At 44.3% G+C, this 17,426-nt stretch overlaps 1 protein-coding gene across 1 annotated transcript in view; it reads right to left on the bottom strand.

The window, feature by feature from the left end:
* myrfl (myelin regulatory factor like) overlaps nt 1–9,490 on the bottom strand; it is a gene marked incomplete at both ends in the record, with an annotated part of 15,241 nt that extends 5,751 nt beyond the window's left edge. The window contains 11 exons of the mRNA XM_080757024.1: nt 1,240–1,348; nt 1,482–1,682; nt 2,565–2,655; nt 2,810–2,920; nt 3,614–3,690; nt 5,164–5,359; nt 6,120–6,332; nt 7,191–7,605; nt 7,699–7,760; nt 9,142–9,235; nt 9,409–9,490. Of these exons, the coding sequence (XP_080613150.1) occupies nt 1,240–1,348; nt 1,482–1,682; nt 2,565–2,655; nt 2,810–2,920; nt 3,614–3,690; nt 5,164–5,359; nt 6,120–6,332; nt 7,191–7,605; nt 7,699–7,760; nt 9,142–9,235; nt 9,409–9,490 (1,651 nt within the window). The remainder of the gene's footprint in view (nt 1–1,239; nt 1,349–1,481; nt 1,683–2,564; nt 2,656–2,809; nt 2,921–3,613; nt 3,691–5,163; nt 5,360–6,119; nt 6,333–7,190; nt 7,606–7,698; nt 7,761–9,141; nt 9,236–9,408) is intronic.
* Nucleotides 9,491–17,426: the final 7,936 nt, after the last annotated feature.

The raw sequence follows: 17,426 nt of genomic DNA, 5'->3' as shown, positions 1-17,426 counted from the left end.
GGAGCTGGCGAGACGGAATGCCCAGCCGGGACTTTTGAAAAATGGGGGATCTTATGCCTAGGAATACTCAGCGTAGAAGATGTAGAAGATATCTACATCATTGGATTTATGGTGGCAAGCCTCGCCATATTGGGCCTGGGACTGGGCCTGATCTACCGGAAGATTTCGAAAGGAGCAGATGAGGGTGCTCCAAAACTGGCCTCCGTGGTGAACGACCTGTGCAGAGTTGTGGGATCTCAGACTGCGGCCCTAGTGGAGCTCAATCGGAAGCTGGACACTCAGTCTGCGGCAATAATGGAGCTTAATCAGAAGCTGGATACCACCCTTGTTAGACTTTCTGAAAGACTCATTGCCCAAGACCGGAAAATGGACATCACCCTGGAGCGTTTGACCACACTGCAAGGAATTTTACTGCGGGCACAACTGAGAGGAGAAGAAGATGAGTAAAAGTTCGTCTCCTCGCTAAAAAATCCTGATTAACGGGCCATTAAACCGGCTTCCCTTACAGATGGAAAAGACAGTTGAGAGAAACCACGCGCACCCGCACCCGCTCCCCTGCCCCCCCCCCACCACACAGCCAACTGAGGGTGTTTTTGGACTGAGAACCAAGGCCGCAGTCTTCACAGCTAGCTGTGTTTACCTCCCACTATCTGGACTTTGAGACTATGTGACCCTGGGACACAGATCCGGGAGGGCCGCTCAGGATACGCAGACACAAACAATGAACTAACGAGACATTTCACACACATTCCGCACCACATGCCGCCTTCACCCTATCCACCCCCAAGCCCCACCTGACCCCCCCCCCCCCCACCCCACCTGCTTCCCGGTTGTGAGCAATTTTTTTCCTGTTTTCAGACAGTGCTTCTTGTGGTGTGATGACCATGAAGCGTTTGTGAAGTGTGATGACCATGAAGCGTTGTGTGAAGAACAGTGTGTTTTTTTTGTCCTCTGACCTTAACCCAACCCCCCACCCCACCCAAGTTTCCGTGCCTACACAATGCAACTGTATGTGATATGTCCTCATCCCCCCCCTCCCTCCCTCTCTGTCAATACCCCTCACCCACTCCATGCTTCCCCCACCCTTATCTTGTCTCTTTTTCTTTATTTTCTTTGATGTAGTTATGAGAAGTATCTGTTTGGCGCTGCGTAACGCTGGCTGCCTGTTGCTGCTATTGTAACAAATTCAATTTCCCCTCGGGGATTAATAAAGTATTTTCCATTCCATTCCATGAGTACCTGTCTGGTGGGTGTGGTCTATTCCCATGCTAGAAGCGAACTCTGGCTTATAGTCGTATTCTACGATCCTCATCTGAGTTATTCTCCTTAACTGCTCCTCTGTATCGACCTGGAGAGAGGGAGAGAGAGAGAGAGAAAGAGAGAGAGAGCAACTAACTTTAATAACTTTCCACAAGATATCTCGTGGATGGCTTGGAATGGGTTAAGCTAATCACGGTGGGTTTTAACCCCCCTATACTCACCTCGTGGATGTTGTGTTTGGCTCGGCGGTCAGACGGGTGCAGCACCGCCCCCATCACCTTGGCGTTGCCCCCGACGACCAGGGCCTCGTCCGGGTGGTCCGTGTTGATGCCGACCCTCCCCTGGCACACCACGCTGTCTGGCCCCGCCCCCCTCTGCCACAGCGGCTCGCCGTCCGGCTCAAACTGACCCGGGTTCGAAGCCTGAGAGAGACGAGATGGGGAATACAGATTACATGACTACTAAGAAACTATCTGTGTCCAGATTAACTAAGTACTATCGTGTTACATCCGGCGTGACTAACGGGGCCATGACTGCAGAGAACTCCTTGTGAGCAGAGGAGCGCTGAGGATAGCATGTCCGTAGCTCTCGCACATTTCAGAGCAATGGAGTGTGTTAAAGAGGTGAAAGAAACAAGTGCAAGCCGGTAGGAATGTGTGGAGAAAAGTGTCAGGTGTGAAAGGTTAAGTATTAGCAAGATTGAAAGGGAAGGTGTACGAGACGGTGGTGAGACCAGCTATGACTATCTTGTATGGTTTAGACTCAGAGACAGACAGCTACCTGTATGTTGTATGGTTTAGAGACAGTCGCACTGAGGAAAAGACAGGAAGCAGAGCTGGAGGTAGCAGAGACTAAACTGTTGAGGTTCTCTAACAAGGATGGATAGGATCAGGAACGAGGACATCAGAGAGACAGATGGATATCTTGTGGGGTGGCAACAACTCAATGTCGGGTCGTGGATTATCAGGTTGTCAGACACCGCCAGGAGGATCAGATGACCAGGAACTCCTTTCCAAAAGTCCAACTATTATAGTCAGCTTGAAGTGTGAGAGGAGCTCACCAGCGCATCTTTACCATAGAAATACATGGAAGACTAGCGCTGCTAGCTAAAAGGGCCTTCTAGTCTGTAGACACGCAGCCTCTAAATACTATCCATTACATGACTAAATATTGTACATATTTCATCCAGATTATATGAATAAACACTGTCCATATTAGGTCCAGATTACATGACTAAGTAGTCATCTATATGTCTATATGTGCGTGTGTGTGTGTGTGTGTGTGTGTGTGCGTGTGTTCGTTACCCTGACAATGATTTTCTCAGACATCAGGGCTGTCACTAAGTAGCTCTCCTCCATGACTGTGGCATACAGACCTACAACAAAGCGAAAGTACCTGACACACACACACACACACACACACACACACACACACACACACACACACAATCATCATAACGTTTTCGTCGATAGCCATCTCACTACCTGCTTGCCCCCCCCCCCCCCCCCCCCACACACACACACACACACACACACACACACACACACACCTCTGGTCAGGGTTGGGCCGTCCTTTCTTCCTCATGTTATTGGCTGTGGTCTCACTGAAGTGAAGTCGACCCAGTGTCACCTTGGTGATCTTGTCACCTGGGAGATTGACCCTGAGCAGAACAGAGTAGAGTCAGTGATTCTCTCAACCCTTTACATGTCAAGGACCCCCAGTTTGATAATGCATTGAGTGTGGGTCGGGACCCCCAGGGCCCACATGATTTCTTTTGCTCACAATCACCGATCCGACACAGGGGTAAGGCCTTGACACTATGGCAGGTAAATAAAACGTTGGGGCATGTGGAGTTTGCTTTGGAGCACATATGAGTGAGGAGTCTGCTATAAACATAACACGAGATACATAGCTAAATAGCTATAAATACGACCCGAGATATATAGCTAGATAGCTATAAACACAACACGAGATCACAACACTGGTATCGGTATTCGGTATCGGCTAACAATGGAAGCCAGTGGCATCATGATACAAAGCAACACACAACACAACGGCTAAAAACTCTACAAAGCTACAGACCAAGCTGAGCCGTCTTCAACTGCAGCTAAAGAAAATGTTTTTTAACCATTTCCTCACTCGTTTTTTTTTTTTAAACCAAGGCTTTCTATTTTCCTTCATAGTTTTCTCGTTCTCGCTTGATGTCAACTTCTCAGCACGTCAACAGAGCCTCGGGCGACAGATACTTTTGTAGCCGTCGCCGACATCATTCTCGATCCATCTGACAGACTGACACAGAGCAAACTGTTGAAGCGTCAAGGTCAGCAGATGTGGTGGACAGGTGGTCACCTACCGCAGGGGGTGGAAAGGCTTCTTGGTGCGGTCGGACTGTGACTGCTCTATGGTCACACGGTGTGATGGACTGTCAAGCTGAGAGACAGACAGACAGACAGACAGGTCAATGGATATACTGTATAGAGCAGTATACTGTAGTGGTCAATACAAATTGACCACTACAATAGAGCATCGAAGTTTGGCGTCAATATCGCTAGAGGGCGCTAAGTCCATGGGTTCGTGACGTGTACTTTTATCCCCATAGGGGGATTTTAGACCCCCTCATATAAGAAAAATAAACAAATCATCAACAGATCAATTAAAAGCAATGTTGTAGAAGTGGGTCTTGAGCTGAGCTTTAAAAATGTCTACAGAGGCTGCCTGACGAAGGTACAGTGGGAGCTTGTTCCATGCCGACGGCCCGTAGAAGCAAAAAGCTGCTTCCCCGTATTTTTTAGTTGCCATTTTTTTTGGCAAAGCGAGCAGGCCAGCAGTGGAAAACCTTAGGGGGCGGTTTGGGACATATTTAGGCAGGCAGTCATGTAGGTAGGAAGGTGCGAGACCATTGAGAGCTTTATAGACAAGTAAAATCATTTTAAAATCAATCCTAAAAACAACCGGAAGCCAGTGCAGTGTAGATGGATTACAATTATACTAATAGTGATATATAAATCATGACAGGACCAGCTAGACACCCACTTAAAATAGAAACCTCATAGATTATATAAATGTGTATGTGGCTTAATTAAATGACGAGTGCTTGGCTGTTATGCACATTTGCTTGATACTTGATTGTTTGATAGAAAGTCCAGACAATAAAATCCTTCCTTCTAAAGTCCTTCTGTTATGGCAGTGAAGTATGAACTGAGCAAATCGGCACCATTCTAAGTCAATAAAGTAGTATTATGTAATAGCATGGAAAAGTCACTGTTTACAAGCTCGTCATGTCTCTCTAGCAAAGTGATTGATCTGTAGGTCCTCTGTTTACGGCCCTTTTGGGATATTTTGCTGGGCGCTATAGGTTCTATGTACACGCATAGGTCCTATGTAGCTCTATACCTCTGGTATAGAGCGTCGCAGTCCCTCCCCCTTTCAGAACGACGAGTGGCCCAGGAAATGAATCCCAATGCATTTTGCCCATAGGCTTTTCCTAAAGTATGTATTTTAAGACGGTTACGCTGCGGACAAAGCCAACTCGGATCGTGACAAATCATGACAATGAACACAATGTTTTGGGCCGATCAAATAATTTATAAGAAGAAAAACAAAACAAATAGTGTTGTCTCCTGACTTTATTTTCTTCTTTCTAATGATTTGATCGGCCCAAAATATTGTGTTCATTGTCATGATTTGTCACGATCAGAGTTGGCTTTGTCCGCGGCGTAACCGTCTTTAAATAAATTATATTAGAAGCGCAGATGGGTTTCATTTCCTGGGCCACTCGTTTTTCTGAAAGGGGGAGGGACTGCGACACTCTATAGAGGTAGATTGATAGACAGACAGTCAGAGGGATAGTGTGTGTAAGTGCATGCATGCGTGCGTGCGCGTGCACGAGACCCACATCCTCACCTTGATCCCGAACACTTTGACCCGGAAGTATTCGACGTGTCGCGGTCCACCGGGCGTGCTGACGTAGCGCGGCTCGCCGTGCACGCCCACGTGCACTGTGACCTGGAAGTGATTCTTCTTCTGGCAGATGAACGCTTCGTCAGCCGCCGAGAAGTTAAAGCCTTTATCTGTGATCACGTGGTAGGCTGGGACAGACCTGTATTAATGAAATCACACCATCATAATCATCGCTGTGGGGTGATCAGCGTTCACACAAACCCGGAAAGCTGGGCATAGCCCCTCAAGTAGAATACAGCAAACATGGATTAAAAAGCACACACACACACACACACACACACCCCTGATTCCTCAACTGTTTTAGTAATATGTTCCGACACGCTGGCTTCTATGGAATCCAAATGACTGAAATCAGTTGTGGCGACAGATAACTTTAATCCATGAGCAGAGCTTGGGAGCATTAGTTTTGTCATTTGGTTTCATTTGACACTTTTGCACACTATGCTATTACTGGGTAGATATTAGCGAGACTATTCTGAATCAATAATATTAAAAAACAAAATCAATAAAAAAGGCGTCAAAGACATCTTCGGCAGGGAGAACTATTGGGAAATAGGACGTCAAAGATGTCAATGGCAGTAAATAACAAAGTACATTTTGACGCCTATACTTTTACTCAATTCCGGACTTCTACTTGTAACAGTATTTCTACTTTCACTTAACCCATTTTGGGCGGGAACCCCTTTTGGTGTTAGCATTATGTTATGCTTTAGCTATTTTTGAAGAATCGTGAAAAGTGACAAGAAAGTGTTTGAGAACGACTGACATAGAAAAACATAGCTTTTTCAAGAAAACAGTCAGGATTTAAAAGACATTTGCAGAATCGTTCCCAGGTCAAAATGGGTTAAGTAAAAAAAAGAAATGCGAGTACTTTGTGACCACCACTGTCGCGTACTCACAGCGTGTGGTAGTTGGCGTTGTACAGCGTGTTCCACTCCGCCGCCCTGTAAGGCTCCCAGTTGAGCAGCTGGTACGGCCCCAGGGTGACTCCGCCCCCAGAACACGCAGCGCCGGCGTCACTGTCGTACAGCGTGTCCGGAGACGAGTCGTACGAGCCCTCGTACGGGTCCGACGTCCTCCTGCGCTTCGCACGGGGCTGCTGCACAGGAGAGCTGAGAGAGAGAGCTTTATTATATTCATTATATTAATATGACTGCCTTTTGTTGAACTTTATCCATTAACAAAACAATCACACTTGGTTTGTTCCACACTTGTGTGAAGTGAGGGGCACTCTTATCATCATACATCATCACTTTCCGTGCTCAGCCAATCAAATCATCACATTCCATGCTCATACACACAGATACACAAAGCTGTGCATAGGAGGGGCTAGCACCCCTAAAAAAAAAGAAAAAATACACATTCGCTACTCACCAAAACAATAACAGTTATAAGATGTTGAAAGACTACTTTCCTTAGTGGAAACACTCAGTGACAGGAAGTGTGAAGATGTTTCAACGTTGTCAATCAATGTAAAAAAAAGAAATCATTTTTTCAAATAGAAGAAATGATAGAAATGTAGTAGGGTTGTTTCTACTGAGTCTGTGTCTTATAGGAGGGCTGTTCAGAAACCCATCCAACAGTGACATCATCGTTAGGCAGATCTTTTTTTAAACATTTTAAAAATATATATGTTTAGATTTGTATTATCGTGAGGACGATGGCTTCCATTATCGCATTGCACCTTTTCAGGAATAGAAAGCCTGCAGTTTCCATTAGCAAAGCTTGGATTCCCCATCGACGATGCCATAGAGACACAGACCGAGTGGAAAAACAATTGTGGCATTTTATCATGAACATTAGTGAGGACCAATTATTTGAAGGTAGGTGGAAAAGTGGTCCTTGAATCTATGCTACTGCATTGTCTGAAGGAAGCCAAAACAAAATAATTTGCACTCTTAATATATACCTGTACACAAGACGTAAAAATAAAGTACCACCTTGAACCTTGAACCAGTGCTCTCACTCACCCCACAGGACCCAGGTCGGAGGTCCCGCCATGGGGGGTGGGTGGGTAACCCTCCGTGGGGGCGGAGCGGGGGGGCGCCTGCTGGACTCTGGAGGGGGTGGGGGGCGCGGGTGTGTAAATGTGGGTGGAGCCGTCCGGACTGAGGTAATGTGCGTTGCTGCTCGGCGGCGTGTGTCTCGACGTGTGCTGGTACGTGTCGGCCTTGACGTGTGCGTCCACGTGCGTGTTGGTGAGACCCATGACGCGCAGCTGAGCGTGCGTGGGGGGTGGGTCCACGTGGAGAGGAGGGGCGGAGCCTCTGTCCTTAAAGCGACAGGACGAGACGGCAGAGTACTGCTGTGACCCTATCAGCGGGAACGGTGCCACATCCTGGTAGGTGTGCTGCCGGGCAGACCAATGAGGATCATAGTGGAGGTCTGGAGGCGGGGACAGTGTGTGTGTTAGCCGTCATGTGACTGGTTTGCAGGTATATGTTTACACTGTATAATAATAAAATGAATAATAGTGACCTGGTATTTGAGGTGGTGAGCAGGGCTCAGAGCTGGAATCAGGAGGAGAATCTGGAAGCATGCTGAGGAAACATGAAATGATTCATTAGTACAGTTAACACTAAACTCCCAAATGAAAATGAACATAGAGCTGCACCGTGTGCAATAGGTTCAAGGGTTTTATTAATGCATAGTTATAGTAATACCTTACCATACCATACCATACCTTTAAACGCTCAACCTTAACTAAACTAAGCTAAATCTCTCATCTGCAAATGTTGATAGTAATAAGTAGGTCGGGGCTCAGGAGTGGCTTATTGTCGGTATCAGCTGGTAACACGTGGGAGTCTGTCCCTGTAAGTTAACAATGCGCTAGACCCCTGGGAGATGGATGCTGAGGTGGAGCGCCACACCTACCATCAGATCCCAGTACTTTCCGCATGACTTGCCGCACCCAAACCGTGCTGCTCATACGCTGAGTTGGCGGTGCCCGGGATCAAACCTATGAACTTCTGGTCCAAAGGCGAGAGCTCTACTGTCTGAGCTACCCAGAAACAGAGTAAGCGATGCAAAATCATTTAGAGACGGTTAATTTGGGCAATTTATTTTGAAGTTTCAGCCTCAAACGCTAGGACCTGAGTTTCTGAACCAAACAGAGCGTCGCCGTCGCATCCTTCCAGGCTATGGGACGTCTCTCTGTCTCATGCACGCGCACATGCAGAGGGTTTGTTTACAAAGTGACAGAGAGATGGCAGCAAAGCCAGGGGCTTATCTCTAGCCTGTATACAACCTATATACATATGTTAGCATGATGATTACGTTTAAAACGAGTAATACACTGTCTGGATGTCATCTTGAATTAAAAACTGAGTATGTAATGTTTGTAAGCAAAACAGCAATGGGAATCAAACGGGAGAGATTCATTTTTATTGGCTTTTATTGATGCGAGCCTCGACACGTCATCACGCAGTACGTTTTCGTTTTCAGGAAGTACTGTTAAGTACTGTTAAGTACTCTTAATGATAGACAGAACTAGTGTGTGTGGACAGTCTGGGCACATTATCATTGCTGTCGGGCAGAAACCTCCAATCTCCATATTTTAACTTTTTGTGCTTTTCCATAAATTGGATAAACAAAGTCGAAACGTGGCAAGGAAAGATGCATTTCCAGCTTGTAGATCTGCTACTTTTGCTATTTTTCAACCTGAACGGTTTCTACCCGACAAAGACGATATGCTTTTACATGTCTATATTCACTTATGGAACCCCAGAGGGGTTTATATAGAGGCTGTGTTGTTGTTCTGTGCAACTAGGTCACACACACATCATAAAGAAAGCAGGTGTTGCGTAACAAGGAGGTGTATTCAGGTGAACAGGGGAACCTTAACCATACCGTGTGTGTGTGTGTGTGTGTGTGTGTGTGTGTGTGTGTGTGTGTGTGTGTGACTGTGTGTCTGTTACTCACAAGCTGTTAACAAACATGTCATTGGCAATGTACTCTTCCAGAATTCTGGTGTCCACGGCAACAGAGCTCTCCAGCACTCCGCTCACATCCTGAACTGCATGCACGCACGCACACAATATGACAGGATTATTATCTTTGATGATTAATAACCCAAGGACTAGAAAATGTGTGAGTGTGTGTGAGTGAGTGTGTGTGCGCACGCGTGCTTGCGTGCGTGTGTGTGTGTGTGTGTGTTTAGAACTGTAATAAAAGAACGGTCAACCTCACCTTCGAAGAAGCGCTGAAGAGCCTCGTTCTCTCCGAGAACATCAACAGGCAGCCTGCCTCCACCTCCACCCCCAGGCTCCATGGCTACCTGGCTGCCCAGCAGATGCTGGGGTACAGAAGCCATGCGAGAGCCCTGCTCACCAACACTGTTAGGGCCAAATGTTGTTCTGTTACACAGGGGAGCATAAAGTCAAAATGTGACCGTTCACACTGGGCCTTCAGTTGAACATTCATAATTGAATTAAGGTAATTGAGCCTAACATGAGTTAAAATGAGGAGAAGAGAAGAGAAGAGCGTCCATAGTACAATTGTCGGTCATCACTAATGCTCATGTATGTGTATGGTACTATTCCTTGTCTGACTATGTCTCAGAGGAGGGCTCAGAAACCTGCCTACCATGACATCATCGGGGGGAATCCAAGCTAATAGAAACTGTGGGCTTTCTCTTCCTGGAAAGTTAGCATGCTATAACCGAAGATGTTGTTCTTGCGATAATAAGAAAACATTGAAATCTTGTTTGAAATGACCAAACCTGCCTACCGATAATGTCACAGGTAGGCGGATTTCGGAACTGTCCACAGAGACACACATAGTAAGAAGACAAAAATGGTACCATAATGAGCATTGGTGAGGACCACTATGAAGATAGGTTGAAAATGGGTAAAGTTTCAGCTTACATGACCAGGGTACAGGTCTGTACCAAGTTTATGTGACTTTCTGTGTCTGCAAATTCCTCATACCTCATAACAATAGTGTAACGTACGAATCCCTAACAATTATATTGTAAACGTAGGGTAAGTGATTAGATTAGATGTCTTTATTATCCACAAGGGGAAATTGTTTTGCTCAGGTCAATGCATACATTAAGGACAATAAATAATTATACAAATACAATAAAACACCCAGCAAAGTACTAGTAAAATAATTCTAATATTATTTTATATAATAATTCTGCATTTAGTTGAACTAGTTAGTTGGGTGGCATCAACACACAATGGCAAAGTCCAAAAAAGCAAGGACATTGGAGTCGAAGGGAGTTTTGATCTGCTCTTGCCAGATTTTGTGTCTATGATTTTTACAACATAATTCTTGTATGGGGGTCCCAGGCACAAATCCATATACATGTGGGGGGAGGGGGTTCTGTTTGAGAACCACTTTAAACACCATCCCAAATAAGCAAATAACCCCAAAGCAAATAACCCCAAATAAGCAACTTATACAAATAAGAGAGAAAGTCTAATATACGGTAGACCACACATATAGAGAGTGGAAACAAGCTATAAAAAAAAACGTAACATGCAACTACTGTACCAATATTTAAGCAACTTTAGAGAAATACAAGCCCAAAGCCACTTAATAAGCAGACTTGGCAACACTGGTTGTGATAGCTTAATGGGATGTTTTTTTTGGGTGCAGTTGATTATTTGATGTGGAAATGAGCAGCTGCCCTCGCATCATCATCATCATCAGATCGTATCCAGTGTTGGACATAAAGTAATTACTCAGAAAGAGTAACTGATTAATGACTAGTTGCTTATTTACTGTCATATTATTTTACTTATTACTTGGTATCAAGAGTAATACATTATATTACATACATATTATGTATTACTTTTGCACAGTGTGCATGCTCAAAGAAAACAGATCTACAAGCTAACAATGTGTTGCATTGCAACTTGTTGGTTGCTTAAAGATCTGTTCTTTATGTGCCAAAGTTTCTGCACAAGTTTCACTTTATGGTCTTTAATACCAAATTAAAAATCTAATATTACGTCAAAAAGAAGCAAAAATTGTGACAATAGCCGATCTACAAGCCCACAACACCTCGCACTGCGAGGCCTTGTGAGCTTGATCGGCTATTTTCATCATTTTTATCTGTGGAATGCGAGGCGTTGTGAGCTTGTAGATCGGCAATTTTCACATTATGTATCTGTGCAACCAAGTCAAACGTAATGTCTAAAATTCCAAGTGCTTGTCAGGGTGGGGGTCCCCAGTTCAGAAATGACTATTTTGAAGGTTTTGGAACCCTTGATGTAATAAATGTTACCCCCAAATTGACACTCATTAGCCTAAGAGAATATTTTCAAACATTTTAATTTCAAAGACCCCCAGTTTGACATGCATATTAATCTACATACAAAATCAATGTTAATTTAACTCCGAGAGTGTATGGGCACTATGGGGTCCATTTGTACACGCTCAGAGTTAGTGTCCATTTGGTTCCAAAATATAATTTAGCTGGGGACCCCCTGAAACTCCCTCAAGGACCCCTGGGCGTCCCCGGACCCCACTTTGGGAACCACTGTTGTATACAAGAAGTGAGTATAGTATACAGGCCTATTAGTTATACTAGTTGTGAATAAGCCTATTCTTACTTAATCGATGATTGTTCATGAAACGGATGACACATGGCACAGTGGTAAAGCCATCGTCTTACATAATTACAACAAAAATCCAGTTCTGGTAATTGAGTGATATATCAAATCATAAAAAGCTTGTTCTAGTAGAATATTTCAGTCATATCAAACCAAAGAATATACATCATCACAATAAAAAGCTTGTTCTAGTCAGAGTATATCAAACCAGAGAATAGACTTCCGCATGAAACACACCTGAGGCTAGATCTTCAAAATGGCCGCCAAACCTTGTGTAAACAGCCTAGTCTCTCTCTATATCTTTCGGTCACACAGTCTTCTGCTTCAAGTATAATCCATGAGTGTTGACGAGAGAGTTGACTCAGATGTGCTGAACACCTTTATTCCACATCTCCATCCACAGCAGTATTATAATGTAGAATCTATTTTATGTAATGTTAATCGAGACACCGGCGCCTGCCTGCCTGTCTGCCTGCATGTATGTCAAATTGTACTTTGATCTTTGGACAGTAACAGACACTCACGCACAGTATACCTGACTAGAGCAGGCATACACCTGTGTGTATGTGTGTGTGTGTGTGTGTGTGTGGGTGGCCATAAACCAGGCACGGTCTCTCTCTCTCCCTCCTACTAAAAAATAAAAGCATTTGGAATGTAGAAGTTGAGGCATTCAATTTTGTTTTACTTGGTTCCACAGATTAGCAGACCGGTTCCACATATTAATGAGCACCATGTTTTTCCAGAATGTTTTTCACATTTTCAGAATATGCCTCAGGTCTTAATGGATTAAAGCAATAACTCTTACTAACTCAACTTGTCATATACGTGACATATTTGGCAGCACTTGTGGTCACAGAAGAGCAAATTGCATGCAGTAAAAGGCTAAACGTGTCAATCATCAGAGTCGTTCAATGTCGCCGTCATGTCACTGTGAAATCCCCATACATGCAGGGAATGCCCCCATATATGGTGCATTGGTGCCCAGGTCTCGTGACATCACGTGACATCATCAGGGATGGTGATCTCTGATATCATAGTAAATGTGACCTGCTGTCGCAATTAAGCCCATATATGGAAATCGCTGATGTCATCAATGTTGGCCAATATTGGCTACATCTGACCTCAAACCCTTAGATCTACATATATATAGAAATATGTCCGAACCTGTTCTGACATTCCATATGTTGATGCTTCCTCATCCATCCTTCCTCTTCGATGTCTCCCTTTTGACTGATACCTGTCATTGGGGAGTGTTGGCTGATGAATGAATATCAACATCCTAAATTCCTAATACATCCTAATACATCCTACTGATAATACCTAATACTAATACTGGGGGGTCAAAATATGACCCCCCAGTCAAAAAACACTTTGTTTGAAATAGACACTCATGCTTTCCTCTTAAAACCAAAATCCAGAATTGTGGGTTTGAGCTCAGGGGGGTAACTACCTGTGAGTGGGGAGTGTTGGCTGATGAATGGATATCAACATCTTAATACAACCTAATACTGGGGGGTCAAATTATGACAGGCAATTCCTGCTGTCAAAATATGACCCCCCCAGTCAAAAAACACTTTGTTTGAAATAGACACTCATGCTTTCCAAGGTGTGATTTGGGGTTTTGGTTTGAGCTCACATGCCCTTTTCATGTAAATACAAAGGGGGGGGGGGGGGGTAACTACCTGTCAGTGGAGGGTGTTGGCTGGGAGGAGGAGTAGGACTAAGGCCCTATACTAAAAGGCCCAAAACGATATGTTTTGAAAGGTGCTTCAATTATAAATAAAGTTTACCAGTAGTACTACTTACTTTTACTCTCCAGGACAGAAAAAACATGGTGGTGGACCGTGGATAGGGAAAGACCCCCACCCACACACGACCTGTCCGTCCTGGACGACACGTCCCTCCAAACATGGAGGACTCCCCCATATGAAAGCCAGGGAAGGCGTCCTCCACTCGCCAACTTATAATCGATAATGAATGATATAATTAAAATTAAATATATCCGCAATTAAATCCATCGCTGCAGTTGTGTACCCCGGAAGTGAATGTTGTATTGTTGCTATACAGGTATTAAGGTAACATATATGATTCGTCCTATGATCATTCATCATGCCTGCTACGCTTGTCCTTTAAAAACAACTCATTCTGTTCGAAGGAATGACCAGGAAGCAACAGAGATCATTAGAGTGACTTGTCTTTTCAGACTTTCAGTGAAATAAAAGCCGACATTTCCTTCCTGTGTTTTGCTCTAGGCCTAATATTGATGGTCACACTGCCACCTAGAGACGGCGCCCTTGACATACTTTCAAAGAGAAGCATAGCTTCTACGGCCTAAAAGTTTCATGTCTTTTATAATTTATTATTCCTTGAATTGCGTCCTAATTTGATGCACATGATAATAATGTTCAATTCAGTTTAATAAATAATGATACTAATAAGACCGATATTGATAAATGGGATCTTTAGCGTGTGAATACAATAGGCTACCCTTTATGTTGAGAACAATCCCAGATGATCTCAGATTAGAAACCGAACGTGAAACCTAGCTACCAATGATACACAGACAGTAACCATCAAGTATTGCCATGGCTTTTTATTGCGACCTATGCATAATACTCAACAAACAAATGCAGTATAGGGTAACACTATGGATGGCGGGCCCCAATGCAAACCATGACAGAACATATAAACCCAACAACAAAACAAAAAACAACTTGTTGGAAATTGGAACCATAGAACCATAGAATGGCCTAGCAGCTACTATTAATAAAAACAATGCGTATAAAGAGCATTTTTCAGACATGTATATATATATAGGCTATATGCCACACCTTAAAATAACTATATATGTACAGTCAGTAGCCTACAATTAAAAACAAAACATATATAAAGAGATTTTTAAAACACACAACAGTATAGGCCTAATATGCTATTCACCTTAAATTAACTATGTACAGTCACTTTTAATAAAAAACTAAAACATATTAAAAGAATGTGTCAGACATAACATAGTATAGGCAGCCATAGTAGACTCTCGTAGAGGTTTTTTTTCGATTCTGACGAGAGATTCGTCAGTATCGGAAAAAAAATCTACGAGAGTAAATGTTGGGCTATAGGCTATAGTATATAGTATATGCCATTCTAATTTCTGAGCTTAAATGAACTATATGTACAGTCAGTAGCCTATAAGTCTGAGAGAACTTCTCACTCCTCGGCCCAGAAGTATGGGGTCTCGATTAAGCAGCATGATCTGCCCGGTGTGATCGCCGGGTTCACGGGGCTTGCTGCTGCTGTGCACGCGGGCAATACCGGCGAGTGTGCGCTCTGTCCCCGGTGGCCTGGCACAGCGGGCACGTGTAGGCTCTGAGGACGGGGCATGTGGTCACTCTCCCGTCCAGGGACAGAGTGTGGTGGGACCGGTACACCTCGGACGTCTCTCCGTTCTTCTTGCAGAAGCCACAGTAGTTAATTGTGCTGCTGCTGTTGTTGATGATGGTGGCACTAGCAGCAGGTCGACGGGATCCGACAACCCAGTCCCCAACCTGGTACCCCGAAACGGAACTGGCTGGACTGAGGGTCCCTGCACTGCTGTAAACATCATCAGACCCAGTCCACGACCACGACAAAGAGCTGCTGCCGCCCGGGCTGAGGGGTGTGCTGCTGCTGTCGTCCACGGAGGAGTTATCGTCCTGTAGGTGGAGTGGACAAAGATTAGAAAGTTAGAAAGTGTGCCTATAGGTTATTAATATTAATAGGCTGGCTATATCAACTTCAAGCATTCAAAAGTATAGGCTACACATTGCGAAGTATTTAGAACATTTCCCATAGTGGGAAATGTTCTACGAGAGTCTAAATGCAATGGGAATCCCATTGCATTTAGACTCTCGTAGATCGTCTTTGAACGATTCTGAGAATCGATACAAATTAGGCTACACCTACGAGAGTTTAAATCTTAGACTACACTACATTTCCCAAAGAAATGTAAGCTTTAAATAATAGCGAACTCAGTCACAACTTAAGGCTATAGTAGCCTGTAGGCTACCTGGCTACCTGTTTTGAGTTCACTATTTTTGAAAATTCCAAACTGTTTTGTAACCTATATCATAACAATAATAGGCTAATCAAAACATGTAGCCCGTTTAAATAGAGTAATACATGTCTAGGCCTACTTACTGTCCAGAGCAGGTGCTGCTGGTGGTAGAGAAGGGCCTGGCTGTCCAGTCTCTGTCCGGGCCATGATGAGACACTGCCGGGGGGCGAAGCCGAGGGCCGGCCGCCCACCACCACCACTTCACCACGCAGCACGTCCATGGTTCTGCCCAGTTCCATGTGGTCCTCCCACATGTCGAACACTTTGTCCGGGATGGTGTGGCTCGTCTGTCCGGCGGTGAGGCTCCTCACGTCGGCGCTGGTGGTGGAGGATGTCATGATCTTCTTTGGTGTGCAGATACGAAGCAGAAATAATGCAGAATGCGCGAACGAGACATTTGGGGGCTTTTTATAGGTAGCGGCCGTGCACCTGTGGGATAGATGTGCCTCTAAAATGATACAATGTTTATAAATACTGTCTGGAAAACGATGGGGACTTTAAAGGGACATTCTGATTGATGTTGATTGGCGTGAGGTCAGCGGCGGGTCGACCTGTCTGGAATCCATCAAATGTATCTTTTTTGTAATTTGTGCATGCAGCGACAGCCGTGTCGAATCTTCTCATACTTATCCAACGTCAGGTCCAATTTAGGTCAAACAGAACCCCACATTAATATGGTTTTGGTCGCGGATCCACATCTGAAATAGGCTACAGACAGTCAACAGACATGTCTGTCCATCAGTCACAAACTCAACGGGAATTGCACGTTTACAATTTTCGTCATTTCATATAATTGACCTTGTTCTGTCTGTTGTAGTTTAAGATTTAAACTCTCGCTAGATTCTCTAGCGCGATAGTTTAGGGGCTACATGTTAAGCTAATAGGCAATGCAGCTACACGAATTCTCCAAATAAAGCCACATTTGTGCATTACAATTTACAATAGATAGAGAATGAATTCAAAGGTTGTGTTGCAGATAGCAGAATCAGAATCAATGCGTTTGAAAATTACGAGATGCAACAGTCTGCAACTCTGCATGACAACGCGAGACTATAGGTATTCAAACTGTCCAATAGCAGTTTAAACTTTAAAACGACATTGCGTGACGCGTCACGTGCGTGTGTGCGTGTGTGTGTGTGTAGCCTACACCCTACACACTGTAGCACGATCTGGTTTTTGATTAATTGAACAAGCTAGTGGACCCTCTTGTAAACAAGTGTAATATGCTTTATGGTGTCGTCCACTCACAGTTAACAGTCTTTATATCGAGTTGTACTTGAAATGTAGGCTACTGTAATTCTGCAAACTGTTAATAAATGTTTCAATCAATCAATGGTCTGACCCAGAGCCGAACCCTCGCACCTGCTGTGGCGATGACTGCAGATTGCGGACAGAAAGTGCAACAATTAACAGGACATTTAAACCGGGCCCTTTAATCAAGGTCCTTTAATCAACAGTGACAAGGAGCGGGGCGTGCGTGTGAAGATGCACCATGCACGTCTAATTAAGGACCATTTAAACGGGGCTTTCCACTGGAAACCCCCGTTTTTAAG

The sequence above is a fragment of the Protomyctophum bolini genome (genome assembly GCF_963924005.1).
Source record: "Protomyctophum bolini genome assembly, chromosome: 23".
NCBI classification, from domain to species: Eukaryota; Metazoa; Chordata; class Actinopteri; order Myctophiformes; family Myctophidae; genus Protomyctophum; species Protomyctophum bolini.
This window is presented reverse-complemented; position numbering and strand designations above follow the sequence as displayed.